The sequence below is a fragment of the Culicoides brevitarsis genome, chromosome 3 (assembly GCF_036172545.1).
Source record: "Culicoides brevitarsis isolate CSIRO-B50_1 chromosome 3, AGI_CSIRO_Cbre_v1, whole genome shotgun sequence".
Taxonomy (NCBI): domain Eukaryota; kingdom Metazoa; phylum Arthropoda; class Insecta; order Diptera; family Ceratopogonidae; genus Culicoides; species Culicoides brevitarsis.
In genome coordinates, this window is record NC_087087.1 from 19,287,419 (window position 1) to 19,305,051 (window position 17,633).

The window sequence follows — 17,633 nt, forward strand, 5'->3', positions numbered from 1 at the left end:
GACACCAAAAAAATCATGAACTTTATTAGCGAGACACCAATTTTTCATTGTGAAAAAACATTGACAACAATTAATTACATCTCTAATTACCTAAAAGATATCGAAAAAGAGGTGGGACATCACGAAATCATTAAAATCACGAAGAGGAGAAGAAAAAACTTTCGTTTCAATAAAATATCCTGTTGAAAGTCTGTCATTTTAACCACGTGCACACATAAATTTAATTATAATATAAACAGAGCAGACACAGAAAATAAATCAGAATCCGTATATTCCGTTTTGTGGTAATGCTTCGCATACAGCATTCACTACTTGACTGTCATCGACGCGTATAAATTACAGAAATATATTCAAAGTAGGGTAAAAAGATGTAAATATTTTAAGTGTTTAATGAGAAAAATACCCTTAGTACTTCATTGCTTCTGTTTCAATGCTTCATATTTATTATTTTCATTCCTGATGGGAAGTTTTTTTTTATACCTTCAGGATCTGAAAGTAAGAACTTTTTCTTAACAGATTTTTCATTTTTTTTTTAAATTTTTAGAAAACTCGTTAAAATAATATTAATTTGAGTATATTTAACATTTTATGGTTTAAAAATTTTATGTTAAATTTACGAGTTTTCTCAAAAAAAAATTTAAATAATGACCTTGATTGTCTTAAAAAGTCTTGAATTTCCTGCAGGGTGGAATGTCGACAAAAATAAAACATTTGAATATTCCTTTTTCACTTTGGTTTGTTTGAATTTTATTCTGGCGAATGTCCTGCTGCGACCTTCCTAAATTGTGCAATAAATTTCCTCTCGAGATATTTAATTGATTATTATTATTATTATTGTTCGACAACTTTTGCCACCGACCACCTGTGCAGTGCGTGCATGAATCTCCGAAAACCAATTAACCATCAAAGTATTTCAAACATGCTCTCATGAAATAAAATCAGAATTTTTTGGGAATTGTTGGCTTGATGTGTCCTTGAAATGTGTTTGAAGGAGGCTAATTAAATAAACTGACTGAACTTTTTCTGAATTATTTTGTTAAGGTGCAAAATCATTTTTTTTAATATTTATTTGATATTAAATAGATATAATACAGATAAAAAATACAAAAAATTATATAAAAAATTGCAAATTAAGTCATGAATTATTATGTCAAAATTCATATGATTTTTGCTTCAATTTTTTCAAATTACCAAAAAATTAATTTCATATCATTTAATTATCAATTCAAATTAAAATTATTTGTTTTGCACCTTAAGAAATAAATAAAAAGGAGTATCTTGGTCCAATGTAATTTCTTTTGTAATAAATAATTTAATTTGTAACAAAAATTGTACAAATACGACAAAAAAATCTCCGAAAATTGTTGAATGAAAATGAAAAAACAACAACGGGACTTCCAGTTTTCCAATATTGCTTCCATTATTCCAGGCTGGATGCCTGTTTCTATACACATACACGGTACGGACGTCGGAAATTATTTTTTTTGCACTGGGATTTTGTCGGAAATTTCTTTTTGCAACTGGGATTGAGTGGTTGAGTGACCCGTGAGTGGCAATGAGTGCCTCCCATTCATACACGATGTCGGCAAAAAGGCGTCATTCACTTTCTTCTGATTTTTTTTTATGTTGACGATTTCTTCAGTAGAGATTGTTGCTACTCCGTCTTTTCATTTCGTGTATCGTCTTTCCGTTTTGTATTTATTTATTTTTACGCTGGAGAGCAACATAATATGTCTTTTGTGTGTGTGTGAAATAAAATTGTAAATTATTCAAATAATAATAAAATAAAATAAAATAAAAATAACATCAGACAGAGAGCAAGAAGATGAAAAGTTGAACGAAAAAAAAAACAAACATTAATTTAATTAAAAATGTGTTTCGGATCATTAACCAAAAGTGTCATTAATATTTAAAGCTCATAAAATATGAATGAAAATTCAAAAGAAATGGATGAATCAATCCGACCAAATAAATATAAAGTTGTTAAAGTTAAACATCATAAATAAGTGATTAATTTCTTGCGAATTTCAATGAAGAATAAATATTATCATTTTAAGGTAATTACAAAAAAAATCAGTGAAAAACATCAAAAATTATTGAGATTTAATCAGTTGAAGGACACAAATTTCCCATAAATCTCTCTTTTTTCCTTTTTCTTCTCGTCATATCGTAAACAACATTAAAACACATTATATTTCCTGTATATTCACGTATTCTATTAAAATTATTGTTGCGCAGAGAGTGGAGTGAAGAATTCTTCGTACAGTGCTCGTCAACTTTTACTCTGCCATCCACCATACCATACCACCGCCGGTGACTTATGTCTACCTTTACATCGTTCTAGCATGCTTTGTGTATCATTTAAAAACCGCGTTTAAACAGTTTTCGTGTGTACATCAGGCATGCACGTTACAGCAATCAAATGATATGCGCGGACATGGAATATATTGACACATTAAAATTGACTTGATTATTAATGATTTTTTTTTCGTGTATACTTTCCTGTCGATTTGTATTTATATACTACTCGCTCTCTCACCGAAAAAAAAATACACAACAGAAGAAACAGCAGTTTTCATTTATTTTATGAATCGTGTAGTGAAAAAGAATTTTTATCGAAAGAAATTTCTTTATTTATATTTTTGTCTGTTGCACAGCAACGACAAACTTGCATACACGATACGCAAAAGCAGGTTATTATTATATTTTATAGACAGCGAACAATCAAACATTTTGTACATTTTCACATATCATAACACATCAAATTAATTATTCAAACAAACAAATAGACGCGTCGTCAATAAGCACTATACCTTTCGCAGTAGGGACCTTAATTATTTTAAATAAAAAAAAAATTTAAATCAAAGTGAATTTTTTCAATGAATATGTCGCAAATTAAAGTAATAATGTCATTTTTATCGTGACATGCTAGAATTTTCAAACAACTGAAAAGAATGAACCTAAGATCTGATGACCCGTAATTTGTAAGAGGCATACCCTTCATAAAAGCGGACCATAACCTGTAAAGATTTCTAACTTGACGATCCACAAAAAGCCCAAAAACAATAGGACTAGTGATTAATTTGAAATCATCATTAAAGCGACAAAAACAATTTTCGAGGTTCTTTGACCCCTTGAATCGTCCCTTTTAACCCTGTTTTCAAATCTGAATAAATAGTTCAGAAATTTGTGGAATTACAATTTGGATAACAAAGACGGTTCAAGAGGTCAAAGAACCTCAGAAACTACTAAAGATGCAAATCACTTTTTCGGTCTAACTGACCTTCAGATAAGATAGTTCTCTCTTTAGTTCTTCAATACACGCACCTAAAAATGAACCTACACAAAAACGTTCGAAATATGTTGTGACAAAAATTGTTAATGTTTTTATTAATTAGAGAAATTAATTAGGTGTTTTTAAAATAATAAAAAACGTTAAAGATTCACTTCATGATTATTTAAAGAAAATTTTGAATTTAAAAAAGTGAATCTTGATTGTTCAACAAAATTGGCTTTGAGGCTATTCGACCCCTTGAATCGTTTCCGTTATCTGATTTTTGACAGTATAAAGATCAGAAAATCCGGAAGAACCTCAAAAATAGCTAAAGATTCACTTCATCTGGCTATCAATCATAAAATCTCATTTACAAGATGGTCTAATTTTTATTTGTCAAAAAGTGTGGACCCCTAAATTATCGCAAAGTACAGACATTTTTATATTTATTATTAAAATTAATTTACTTCTACACCGCGTTCCTCTTCTACGACACACGTGAGTAATAGTACAAAATTAATGCGACAGACACTTATTAAAATATTATTATCGAGTACATTATTTTATTAGCGGTTGTCTTTCTTTTTTGTTGTTGCCAATCAATCAACGCAATATGTGTGGCACACATCAAAGAAAATAATAATAAAAAGTCGAAGAAAAATCTATTTTAAAAATTATTAATCAGAAGATGAAGACGAAGAATAATTAGAAGAGGTCAGAGACACGTTCAAATCGTGAGATGTTACTTTATAATATAATACAAATTTTTCGTTTAACAATACGGCAACCAACAAACCAATGAATAACATAAATTTGAATATGAAAAAAAAAAACGAAGAATAGAAATGCGTGAGTTTAGGTAATAATATTTGAATAAGTAATTGTTGGTGTGCAGTGGCGGAAATTAAGTTTCATAAAAAAATAGAATATTATCACTCAACGGTTATTATTATTGATTAGGAACATTATACACGTTTCCCACACTTTTGTTACCAAAACGTCCTTGTACCCCAAAATCCAGTTAAAGTTCACAAACAATTAACAATGGCATGCAAAACAATACTTTTCGTAAAGAAAAAAAGTAGAAAACTTTTCGTCCAAGTTCATGGCACTGCTCAAACAAATTTTGTAGTGTAGTTAGTATTTTGTGATTCAATGCATGATGGTAATATAAATTGAATTAACAAGTCGTCTCTATAATTACGGTATTTTGTCGGTGCGAGTCATGGGGCACGTAGGAAATGTTTGGAGATGACATACATTCATCTCTTCGTAGCAAGTTGAATTCCGTCCGCTTAATAATTTGTTTCTCCGTAACACAAAACCACAAAATAATGTAAACGTACTCTAGATTTTTTTTACTCGTTTTCTTTTTTTCACTTCCCATTAACTTGTAGGTTAATACCTGTACTTATCCATTTCTTGTCTCATTATTGTTATTGTTATTTTTGTTTAGAAGAATTTTTCTATGCAGTGAATGAACTTTAAGGGGCTCATTTAGAAATAAATATTGTATATACATTCGATAAAAAATTCTTCCTAGGTCCATTTTAATTTTTAATCATGTCGGCAAACTTTTATAAAACTGCACAAAAAACTTATTTAATTAATAAATAATAGTTAATAAAAAAATAAATATTTTTGAATTTTTTTATTGTAATTTTTTAACGTTTTTAGACGTTAAACGTTGATTCTTAACATTTATTTAATTTTACTTTAAATTATTTCCAAATTTGAACTCAAAAGTGAAGAAAAAATCAAACAAAATCTCACAAAATAAAAATTTAAAAAAAATTAATTTAGGTCACGTGACTTAAAAAATTTTTTTTTCTACATTTCTTTTGTTTTTTTGTATGATTTTAACGTAAACATTAATTTTTCAATTAAAAAATTCCAAAAAATGTAAAAATATTTAAATTTTTAATTTAATTTTTATTTTTCCCCCTGAATATTTTCTACAAAATCGGTGGGAAGGCGACAAAAATAAATTAAATTTATTCGCCTAATTAATAAATTTTATTAAAAAAAAACTCTTGCCTATTATCAAAAAACCTCGTAACCCAGTACTGCTTCCATCCATTATAAAAATGCTATAATTTTAATAGCATAGCAAACAATATTAGAAAATCGGTTAATAGTGAAAAAAAGAATAACCGAGGGAAACGAAAAAAAAAACCATCAAGACGACACCAACTTACGTGTTCTCGCATATCGATTCACGTCCAACAAATAAAATATAGAAAAGAACAATGTAATGAATTAATGGCTTAATAATGATATGACAAAAATTACTCAACAACATGAACTGACTGTGAACATGAACAGCAAGCAACATGAGCAAACAAAAAACGAAACTTCTTGTTTTTATTACGTAAATGGTGTGTATCGTATCATGTAATGAAATGTGTAATAAATTATAAAAGTAACATGAACTTGAATATGCAAATATTGTATCTGCGAAAAAAAAGCATACAAATTTTTTTTAACAAGTTCAGCTTAAGTTTCACATTTTTTTTTGTACAATCTCACGAAAAAAATAGGACGATGAGCCCTTCATCGATAAAATTACCAATTTTAATAAAATTTAAAACGGATCTTTGCAAAAATAAACAATGTAGTGCAAATATTTGCATTTAAATTTTTCATTAAATCAGGAAAGATCATCGAAATAAAATAATTTTACAAGATGAATCTAAATGCGAGATATAATTATTCCATTCATTCATACATTATTTAAAACGTGGTCATTGTCGACACATCATTAAATTTTATCAAGATTGTTTTGTTATTTTTTTTCTTCTTCTTTTTTCTGCTTCTTGATTTTTTTCTTTCTTAATTTTTATGGAGATTTTTTTTTATTTAATGTACAAACTACCGATGTATGATTTAAATGAACAATTTTGCATATAATTAAAAAAATTGTAATTTCACACAAACATGAAACAACAAAACAATTTGGGTTAATGTAACCCAGTAGTTTATTAATGAGATTTTTTTAAGATAGATTTTGAATTCTTCATCAAAAAAAATTTTCATAAATCATTATCCAAAAGTGTTGTTGGACTCAGTTTGAGGTCATTCTATCACACAATGAGCAGTTTCGATGATTAATTTTAGTTTAATTATGTTTTATTATTATTTTCCTATTTTCTTTTAACTTGTATTTAAATTTATTTATCATCTGAAGCAAAAAAAAAAATGAAGAAGAATAGATTTTTTTCTGAAATTTTATTATATTGTATGGAAAAAAAATAAAGAACGATCAAATCACGAATTTATTATTATCATCGTTAATTTTATTAACTTGTTCAAAGTAGTAACAAAAAAAAATGAAATGAGAAACAGATGAAAGCGGAATTAATAACTTCTTAAATTGAGTTTTTTTAATGCGATATTATCTCGTTGGAGTATTAATAAGCGAATAACAAGATTAAGAGATTTCGCTAGGCGAGCAGATAACTCATTGACATTTGATATGTGTGTATGCCGCGACAACATATCAATTTAATGTCTTTTGATCTTGATTTTATCACATTTGTCAAACAGATGGTGTTAATTTGTGATTTTTTTCTCTATCTAGGTTCATTTATTTGCGTCTCCAAAAGAGGCAAGTTAGAAGTGTGCTTGAGAAAAATAAATAAAAACAAGCAAGGGCGGTTCAATTTTTTTTTAAACTTTTTTTTTATTCTCTAATTTAATTTTTTTGACCGTTGATCAAATTTTTTTTATAATAAAAAAAATTATAAATAATAGTAAATTTACAAATTTAAAAGAAAATTGAATACTAAAAAAATAATTATCATTTTTTTTATTTTAATTTTTATTTATTTATTTTCATAATTTTTTTTTTTATTTTAAAAATATTCATTTTAATTAAATATAATTTGCCATACAAAAATTTATACAAAATTTTAATATATAAAAAAGTGTTTTTACTTTTCACATGGGACAAAAAGTTAAAAAAAATAAATTTGGAGCGGCCTACATTGAAACATTGAAATGAGAAAAGAATTACATGTGCCGTTAGAATATTATGTTAAGTGTTGGTTGTTGTTGTTCTTGGGTTCGATGAACATGTGAAACTATTTTTTTTTTACAAATTCGTTGATGAGCTGTCTGTGAGATGATGTGTGATTTATGGTGATTCACGGGCGATTTAATCAATCTGATCATTTTTGTGTTTTTGTGTGGTTCGTGAATTCTTTCGCTAGTCATTTTTTACTAATCAACGATTTTTTCTCTCTTTAGGAATTCTGTCTCCGCCGGGACCATTTTTGACGCCTAGTCCATCACAACAAACTTTCCAGCCATCAATTAGTCCATCACCAATACAGTTACCGTTTCAGCAGCATCAACAGCCACAACAAATTGTTACACCGACAGTACAACAGCAAGATGGTTTGTTCGTTCTAACGACAAACAACACAGCTACTTTTGTATCGGGCACCACAGCAAGCACAACAACGACTCACGACCAGATCGAGCAACGTGTCAAGACGCCGAGTCGGAGGTCGTCCCTGACACAATCCATACAAAGTAGTCCAAATGCCGGCACCGCGGTCACATATCGACCGAGCCCGACACAGTCGCCGGCACATCTTTCAACGCAAAGCAGCACAACGGTTCCGGCCGGACACGAATTCAACACGACATTAGTCGGCTCAAATAATATCTCGTTAAATAAGGTGAGTTTTAAAAATTTCCTAAAATAAAAAAAAAATGTTTAAAATTATTTTTTAAAATTTTTAGAAGGGCAATAAACGAAACAATGTGGGCCATGCTGGACATGCATCATCGATTAATGCGTCAAATAATTTATGTAGCTCGAAAGCGACGAAAAAAGTCATCGCAATGTCGAACGCAAACACAAATATGGTCGGCGGGAGTCCTATCGCAAGTCCATCACCGATTGCAAGTCCCGTTCCCGGCATAAGGCCTCCCACGCCACAACCAATGATGCAAATGCAACCTGTGAGTATTGAATTTTTTAAATTATTTTGTAATTTTTTAAAATTTCGAATTTAAGATTTTGTCCTTGTGAACCCAAAACTATTTTTTTAAGTGAGAAAAAAAACTAACTTTATTTTTTTTTCAGTTTCCTGTGATAGGTGCCAGTAATCAAGTGCTTCAAATAATACAGGGACCCCAATTAATACAACAAAGACCCCTAATGGCGCCGAGCCAGCATCAGGTTGCATCGACGGCAAATCAACAAATAATTGCTCAACAAACAACCACCACGACGACACTTAAGCACAACAAAGTGCCGCAACAAATCTTGCCGAAGCCAGCATCGGGCGCCACGACAACCGCCATGGCCCAAAATATCATACAGCAAACGACGACAACGAAGACCGTTGTAACGCAGGCAAAAACGGCGATGCCGGTGCCGCCGCAACCGCAACAATTCATATCGACGACGCAAAATGCCGGCTTGCCGGGCCAAACGCCCAACGGTCAAGCACAAACGAATGCCGGGCAAATTCTCCTGCCGACGGGAGCAACGCAACTTAATGCTCAACCCTTGTTACTTAATCAACTAAATCAGATGCCAGTAATTGTGCAGCAGAATACGCCGCAGGGCGTTCAACTGATCCTGCGACCGCCGGCACCGCAACTTACCACAGCACCCGCCAGCATAATGATTCACAATACTCGACCGCCGATGCAGCAAGCGCAACCTCAGCAGTTACTGCGGATCCTCAACGCAAACGGGACGATGCAGTTAGCTGCTGCCCCGACGTTCATCATGTCGTCGCAAGCGAATCACCTGATCCAACAAAACTTGCAGACGATAAAAACGAGCAACGGATCTCCGACGATCGCCCAGCTGCAAGGACAACAAAATGCGCGACAAGGAACGACCGCACAACAACAACAGCAGCAGCAACAACAACAAATTGCCGCTGCCATCAACAATCACATTCTCGGACAGCAGCTGCAAAATTTGCAACTTGCCAACGGGAATCTGACGCAACTTCAAATGCCAAATGGACTCGCACCCGGGCAATTTATCTCGCAGTTACCACCGGGTTTTACGACCACCACGACGCATCAACAGGCCACCACGGGCATCATCAATCAACTAGCGAGTCAGAATCTCACGCAAATCGCAGCAGCAGCTGCGGCAAGCCAAACCTTTCAATCGCCGCCGCCGCCCGCAGTGACGCCAGTGAACGATTTTCTGCCCACAATTCAATTTAACACGCAACCAGGTAGTGGCTCGTCGGGCAACGTGACGCCGCAACAGTGTACGACGCCGCAACCGACGTCGCACGTGATCTCATCGCCAACACCGCAACCCAACAATTTCGGTGGTACACTCGAAATGGGACAGAACGGAACTGTGATATTGGGAGGGTTAGACAATAACGGGTCAATGAAGCAAATTGTGCAAGAAGTGCATCCGATGCCTCCGGAGCCGAAAGAAAATGATCACAAACCCGCAAAAAAGCCGAAAAAGCAGCGACAACGCAAGGGAGCGACACCGGTGGTATCTGTGGCACCCACAATCATGGCGAGTCCCCCACATTCGCCGCCCGTTCAAGCAACTGGGAAACTGGATCTCGCGAATGTCATGAAATTGTGCGGAATTATGGAAGATGACGACGACATGGAAACCGAAGAAACGCCCGAACAACCGCAAAATACGACGGAGGAAAATACGTCAACGACGGAAACTGGACAATCTCAAGTTGTGGGGCAACAAGTGTCAGGTGACAGTATCATGATAACAATTCCCGGCGGAACGGAACAAAATCCCGGTACAATGCCAATTACTTTCAGCATTCCCAGTGCAATGGCCGAGGAACAGGGACTGATTCCGGGACAAGAGGGAAAAGGTGATTTTATGATTACCATTGACCCCACTGTGTCAGGAGAAAGTCAACCTTACACCATCAGCATACCGAGAACCGTCAATAATGAGACTTCGTCTCAAGGTGGTGCTGCTGCAACAACAACATCCCCGGAAAAAGAGGGCAATTCAGTGCAACAAGTGCCCGCAAATCAACAAGTGAAGCAACATTGCACCGTAGCACCGACAATTATCCAATCGCAACCCGTAAATTCCGTAACGTCAACGGCAACGGGCATGTGTGTGCCAACTTTTGTCAATTCCGTGCTCAGTTCGAACGTCACTCCGACACTCCAAAGTCAAATTAACGAGATTCAGAATCAACTGATGGCTGCAGCAACACCGACGCCAACAGTTACGGCTCCCGCTCCAGCCTCCGTGTCCCCACCAAAACCTAAAAAGCGTGCCAACACCAAGAAAGGAAAGAAAGACAAATCGAATGACATTCCTGTGATCGCTTCCGTGGCACCCATGATGCAAAATTCGAATCAAGTGTTGACGACAAACGCGACAATTCCCACGCAAATTGGCAACATCCAAATTTCCCAAGTGGATGGCTCGATCAAGAATAATCACATCAATGCGAAAAATATCAATAACCAAATACAAATCACGCCAATTATGGCGGATAACAAATTGCAGCAAATTCCGATTTCGTCGCCGCCCGTTTCGTCGAGTGTCATTACGACGAGTGCTCCGTCGCCGCGCATCCAAACGCCAATAAATGTGATAACGTCGACGGCCAATACGCAACTCGTGCAATCGATGCCGCATCCCATGATGAACACCCTCACGCCAATGATCACGACAAATATGCCGCAGCAAGCGATACAATTGCAGCAGTTGCAGCTCCCGACGGCCATTCAAGTGCCGCAAAATCCGACGGCGCAACAACTGATGCAACAGCTGACGGGACATTTGTCGCTTAGTTTGGCAGAGGATCGAAGGCTTTTGTTGAAACATGACATCAATACGCCGCAAGATGCGCAAAGTCAGATGATTTTGCAGACAATTTTGAGTGGCGCACTGGGGAATGTCACGTTGGTGCACGAGCCATCGAATAAGCAGCAACAAACGCAGCAGCAGCAACAGCAGCAACCACCGAAACCACAACCAACGATGATGGCACAAGTGCAACCGCAAGGACATTTGTTGCCGGGTTCGATTATTACAACGACGGGCGGTAATGTGGGACATGTGATACCACAGACGCAAATGTTTCCCATTGGAACGATGCAGCAAACTAATAACGGGGTAATTTTTTAAGCATTTTATTTGATTCGAGAGTGAATTTTCTTTTTATTTTTCTAAAAACAAATTTTTTTGAGTTATTTGGTCATTTTTCCCATCTACGGTACTGAAATTTTGAAATACAAGAACCGATGGGGCCTCCTGAAATCTTAGAATCCTGAGAAATTTTCAAAAAAAATTGCTTTCATACAAATATTTTAAATTTGAAATATTTTATAATTTTTTCCAAAATATAAAAAAAAAACATCAAAAAATTCATAATTTGTTAAGAAAAATTTCTGAACTTTGAAAATTTTGAAATTATGCCGCTTTTCTGAATTTTTGAAGTTTTACTTAGTATCTTTAAGATTTTCCAACATCTTCATTTTCCAACTTTTGAAATATATTTTCGGTTTCATTCGGTCTCATTAGTTTCAATTTTAAAATTTCCTTGAGAAAAATGACAAAATAAGACAACAAATAATTTTTTTTAAAAAATAAAAGAAAAATGGATTATCAGTCGAGCTTTTTGAATTTTTAAAGTAAAAAAAAAACGATTTCTAATATTTTTTCATTTTTTAGCAATTAACACAACCGAAGAACGATCAACCACAAACGATCTTAATCAACCAAAATATTCCAAAAATTGTCGAGTTACCAAAAATCGGTCCAAATCAGCAGCTGTTCTCGTTGAACACATTGAACAATCAAATCACCCAATTGAGTCCCGAGTCTACGACTGCAGCTCTCGGTCCAATGGAGCGATTATTGGTAATGTTTTAAATTTTATTTTACTTTTGAACGTTATTCAAAAATTTTATTTTTATTTTTTAGATTGTTCCAAGTGGGATCAGTCCACAACAATTGGCTCAATGTCTCATTCAGGGACAAATTCACTTCAACAATGCCGAGCAAGGAGTTGCTATTGGCGGCCAAATGGATCCCACTAAAATTGTTCAGAATTCTGTGATGCAAACAGCGAACAAAGGACAGGTACGAAAAAATATTTGTTTTGAAATACTCAAAATTTTTCACAATTTTGCTTCGTTTTAGGTGATTGTCAATCAAGGTGCCAAACAAAACAACAAGGTTAATTCCGAATCAAAAGCCGAAAAGCCGAAACGTGGCAAACTGAAAAAATTAAAGTCATCTGACTCGAATAAAAAAGCAGTTGCTGTCACGTCTCCTGTCGTTACGCTGCCATCTAAAACGAATTCCGCAGCAATTCAGCTGCCATCACAGGCAAATCAAAGAAAACCCTCAAATACGGCGATCGTTTCACCCGTCAATAGTCAAGTAGTTCGCCAACAACCGTGCAATACACCCGGCGGAGAGATAATCACAAAAATCGGACCGAAATTGGTGAACGCGGTGCCGCCACTCGTGAATATGTCGCCAGCGGTAACAGCGGCGCCTCGTGTCCAAACTATTCAACTTACGCCGCAAAAACAGCAATCTCTCAAAAATGTGCAATCCCAAATTCAACAGTTATCGGCGCGTTTGCAAAACAAAAGTCTCCTGTCGACCATAACGCAGGAATACGATCCATCGAATCCGCTGCATAACAAACCCCTGCCGACTCTCGATAATATTTCCAGTATGACAGACACGGATATCCATGCGGCACTGCAACGCTTATTCATTGAGCAGCAAAAGATCCTGTCCACGGGCAAAGTTATTCCGACAATTCCGGGCATCGCCACGCCGCCAACCATGTCGCCAATCGCACCAACAACGAATAACGCGATTTTCAGTGGAGGCGGTAATTTGCCGGCCGTTGCATCGCCAATTCAGATCAACTCGCCGCAAGTCAAGCAGGAAATTCAGACATCGTGTTCGCCGCCAGATGTGCATCAAACATCGCCATCCAGCCTCACGACAAGCAAATCGTCTTCGGTGACCTCAACTTCTTCGTCGTCGCCTCACATAACGGGAGCATCAGGTTTTCCCACGCCATCAAATGTCATCTTTGACAGCATCAAGGAACAACAAAGTACGCCAACGCCAACACCACCGACAATCATCAAGCAAGAGATGATCAAGCAAGAACGAAGTCATTCACCAGTTCTGTCGGCGCCCAGTCCGAAGTTGCCACGAGTTCCAAGACCGCATTTGTGAGTGTATACAAAAAAAAATAGCAATGAATTGTTTCCATAATTCGTTTATTTTTTGCCGAGAACGTTTTAAAATTAAAATTTTAATTTTTCACTTGCAGGTTCGAAAGACAAATTTTAGTGGATCAAGACGGATGCCTGAATCCAGACACAGAAACTCCGTTCCAGAGTAAGGAAGATGCCGTTAAACGACTGATCAGGTAAAAATAAAACTTAAAATTCAATTTAAAAAAATAAAAAAAAAAGTCCTCAAAAAATGACCGGGAAAAAAGTTTAAAAATATTGAATCTTTTAAATTTCTCCCTCACAAAAATTCTCACAAAGTGATATTCCTAACTAAATTTTTGGCTTTAATAAATTTTTCTTATTAAAAATTTTAAATTGCGATATTTCAAAACAAATATTTCGTAATTTTTTAAAAATTGTAATTTAAATCCAAAATATTATTTTCCCCTGCAAAATTTAATTTTTTTTATTTAAGGCGAATAAATTTAATATATCCATTTTTTGTCTCCCCCCCTCGGATTTTGTCGAAAAAATTCAGGGGGAAAAATAAAAATTAAATATAAAATAAAAATATTTTTGACATATTTTGGAATTTTTATATTAAAAAATCATGAAAAATTACTGTTTATGGTAAAATTACACAAAAAACTAAAGAAATTTGCTAAATTACGACATTTTCTATTGAAATGTTGAAAAACATTTTTTTGAAAGTCACGTGACCAAAATTATTTTTTTTTCAAAAATTTTTATTTTGGGAGATTTTGTTGATTCTTTTTTACTTTTAAGCTCAAATTTTAAAATTATAAACTAAAATTAAATAAATGTTAAGAATCAACGTTTAACGTCTAAAAACGTTAAAAAATTACAAACAAAAAATTCAAAAATATTTATTTTTTTATTAAACTGTCTTTCTCCCTGAATTTTTTCGACAAAATGGGGGTGAAATAAAGTGAAATAATTACATTTAATGGCCTTTAATTAATTTCTTTAATTGATTTTGCTAATAATATATGTATATATTTTGTTTTGAAATAAAAATAGATACCATTGCATGTATGAAAGCACTGAAGAAGATCCCGCAGAATTGCTACGTGAGGATTTGGAGTTTGAACGAAAAGCGAGCAAGTACGAAGATGAATACCGAGGAATGTTGCAAAAATATCAAATGTTGTTAATGAAAGAATCAACGGTAAGTTTTTTTTTTTGATCTAGAATAAACTGTGATGTTCATAATTTTTCGTTTTTTTTTAGAAACACGTTCAAACAGCGGAACTAATGATGGTCGATCGTCTCTTGCTGTCCGATATCAAGGAGGAAATTCTGGATATGCAATACGAGATCAACACCACTTACAATCCACCCGTTATTCCTGCACCTGTATCCGATTTCCAAGAGGTTTCAAAAACGCCCAAAATCGATCATGAGCCACTCTTGAGTCCACAAAAAGCGCCACTTTTATCGCCGCTCATGAAATCCAATTCACTTTCTAGTCCAATGGGAATGCTCGCGTCACCGAATGACAGTCGACTGTTGCCACATCCCCCCATGAATCACGTCATTGCCGACCAAAACAAGCAATATCCGAATTCACTGCACTCTCCAATGTCTGCCGCAAGTCCATACATGATGCCAAACTCACCGTTGGTGCAGCAGCAAAATCACGAACGGTTCCCACCGTGTATGCATCAAGGCAAACTTGGAAAGATATCGGGTCCAATCGCACCACAAACGGTTTCACAAATGCAACAACGTCCACTTATGGTTTCATCTACGTCGCCACTTCAGCAGCAACAACAACAACAACAAAAACAGCATTCAAACAAGTTTTATGCCGCAAGCAACAACGCGGACGAGCCACGAAAATGCAAGAAAAGTCAAAAACTGCAGCCAGTCGTGCACAACGAGCCAAAGAAAGATCTCGAGAATTTCGATATCGAGTCTGAGATAACGCCGAGCTTCATCATGAAAAATGCCCCTTTGCCGTGCGAAGATTCGTCGCCTGCCACATCGATTGTGTCTCACGACAATAAACCATCTATCGAAAAAATGCACTCGATATTGAGCAACAACGACGACACGATGCCATCGCATCACAGCAGTCCCATGAAGGACATGAATAACAGCAGTGCCGGTTCCGATGACATGGACATCGACTATTTCGGTAATCCACCGCACTCGCAAACATCAAACAACACCTTATCGGACTTTGATCGTTTGAAAAACGAATCGAACGAGCCGACAACGAGAAATCCCGTCGATCCAGACGCCGAACCGTATGACGAATGGCTGTGTATCCAAAAGGCACTTGAAGAGCACAACACGCGACCTTTGGGACATCATTTGGAACATCGAACAACCAATGGGTATCCCGAGCAACCGACAAATAAAATGAATGACGGACAATTTAATGACTTGTTCCCGCATAATCCGACGCAACATGGAACAAATCGCGATAAAATGACGGAAAATGACATGCAAAACTCGCCGCCATCACCGTTCGCGGAGCTGTTTAATTCGGAGGACATGAATGCGGGAGCTGCTAGTGGTTCGAGCAATGATTCGTCCGTTAAAGAGACCATGGGACAAATGTACGGCGGAGACGTTGAAGAAATTAGTGCCAAAACTAGTGAAATAGTCGAGTCACGATTAGAGGCCTTGTTTGAAGGTAAGAAATTTGATGAAATTTTTAAAAGGGTCGAAAAATTTTTGACATTTATTCAATATTTTTAATTGAGATTTGAGCAAAAAAGCTAAAGTTGATAAAATTTCTTTAGATTTTTCTAAAATTAAAAATTTTTTATTAATTTTTCTAAAATTTTGATTAATATTTCTTCAATTTTAATTCAATTTTAATTTAATTTTTACTAATATTATTTTTTTTCAAAAAGGAACAAACACCGAAAGTGAAGATGCCTTAGACAACGCAAGTTTCCTACACAAAAACTCCCAAATCACGTACGAAATGATGCAACAAATGCAAGTGAGTGTCACGGGCAAGCGACAATGGCAGGAAAATTGCGAGATGCTGCCGTCTCCAACACTACCAGCAACGCAAAACATGATCTACAACAACAGCGGACCGAACGGTGCCAGCAATAAGCGTCAATGTCTCACAAGCAACGGTCCCAGATTCACCGACAGCAATTCCGACAACGCTCGCAACTGGATGATGGACTGTCCGCAAGAATCTTTCGAGTTCGAGAGCATTTCGTCATGCGAGTCCTCGAGTCAACCAGCATCAAACAACGCTGCAAATTCCGTCAACAAATGGAATGGAGATGTTCCGCATCAACAGCAGCAACAACAACAGCAACATGCCACGCTACACCATCAAATGCAACAATTGCAACATCACGCCCATCATCACCAAACTGCGACTTCGGCGCATTTCGAACATCATATGAACAGCACGGGAACCGTCAATTTTGACGAAGACATCAGTCAACAAGTGCAAAATGACTTGCAATCAGCAATTGACAACTTACTGAACTTGCATGAAAATGACAGCTTACAATTTTCGCTGGACCAAACGATCGGATCGTTCCTCGTGGATAACGGCATGACGAACAACATCACGACACATCACAACAACATGCACCAACATCACGCATCACATCCACAACACCCGCAAACGCAACATCATCTCGCCAAATCGAGTCAAAAGTACATTCGGAATCCCATAAATATCGAAGTTCCTAATCACGACATCGGCGGTTGCCTAATTGGCGGAAATCTCGATGACTCTCCCACGGGACAACTTCAAGTCTCCACAACGCATCACAATAGCAACACAAATAGCGGACCCACAACACCAATTTCCGCAAACGAATATGGAGGTGGCCTTGTTGATGATACCGTAAAGTCTATTATGACATCCTGACAACTTTCTATAGAAATTACAGCAACGGCTTTGTAACTTTGTTCACTCGAAATACGTAACTAAAATTTTTAAAAAGACACGTTTTAACCTTTTACAAAAATAATTTGTAAAAAAACAACTGATTGTGACTAAAAAAAAAAAAGAAAAGACATGAGTACTTAAACTTTTACCAGAACTAACGAAGAGTATTGTGAATCCTATTGAAAAAAAAACATCGTGAATCTACTAAAAAAACTGTAAAATCGTCGTAAAATGTATTTTAAACGTAATTTA

At 35.6% G+C, this 17,633-nt stretch overlaps 1 protein-coding gene across 1 annotated transcript in view; it reads left to right on the top strand.

The window, feature by feature from the left end:
* The window catches only part of LOC134834168 (mucin-2), a 31,186-nt gene extending 13,555 nt beyond the window's left edge, over positions 1 to 17,631 (top strand). The window contains exons 2-11 of the mRNA XM_063848736.1: positions 7,523 to 7,959; positions 8,024 to 8,245; positions 8,370 to 11,384; positions 11,943 to 12,131; positions 12,195 to 12,353; positions 12,414 to 13,474; positions 13,576 to 13,674; positions 14,522 to 14,669; positions 14,732 to 16,145; positions 16,369 to 17,631. Of these exons, the coding sequence (XP_063704806.1) occupies positions 7,523 to 7,959; positions 8,024 to 8,245; positions 8,370 to 11,384; positions 11,943 to 12,131; positions 12,195 to 12,353; positions 12,414 to 13,474; positions 13,576 to 13,674; positions 14,522 to 14,669; positions 14,732 to 16,145; positions 16,369 to 17,360 (7,736 nt within the window). The 3' untranslated portion in view covers positions 17,361 to 17,631. The remainder of the gene's footprint in view (positions 1 to 7,522; positions 7,960 to 8,023; positions 8,246 to 8,369; positions 11,385 to 11,942; positions 12,132 to 12,194; positions 12,354 to 12,413; positions 13,475 to 13,575; positions 13,675 to 14,521; positions 14,670 to 14,731; positions 16,146 to 16,368) is intronic.
* Positions 17,632 to 17,633: the final 2 nt, after the last annotated feature.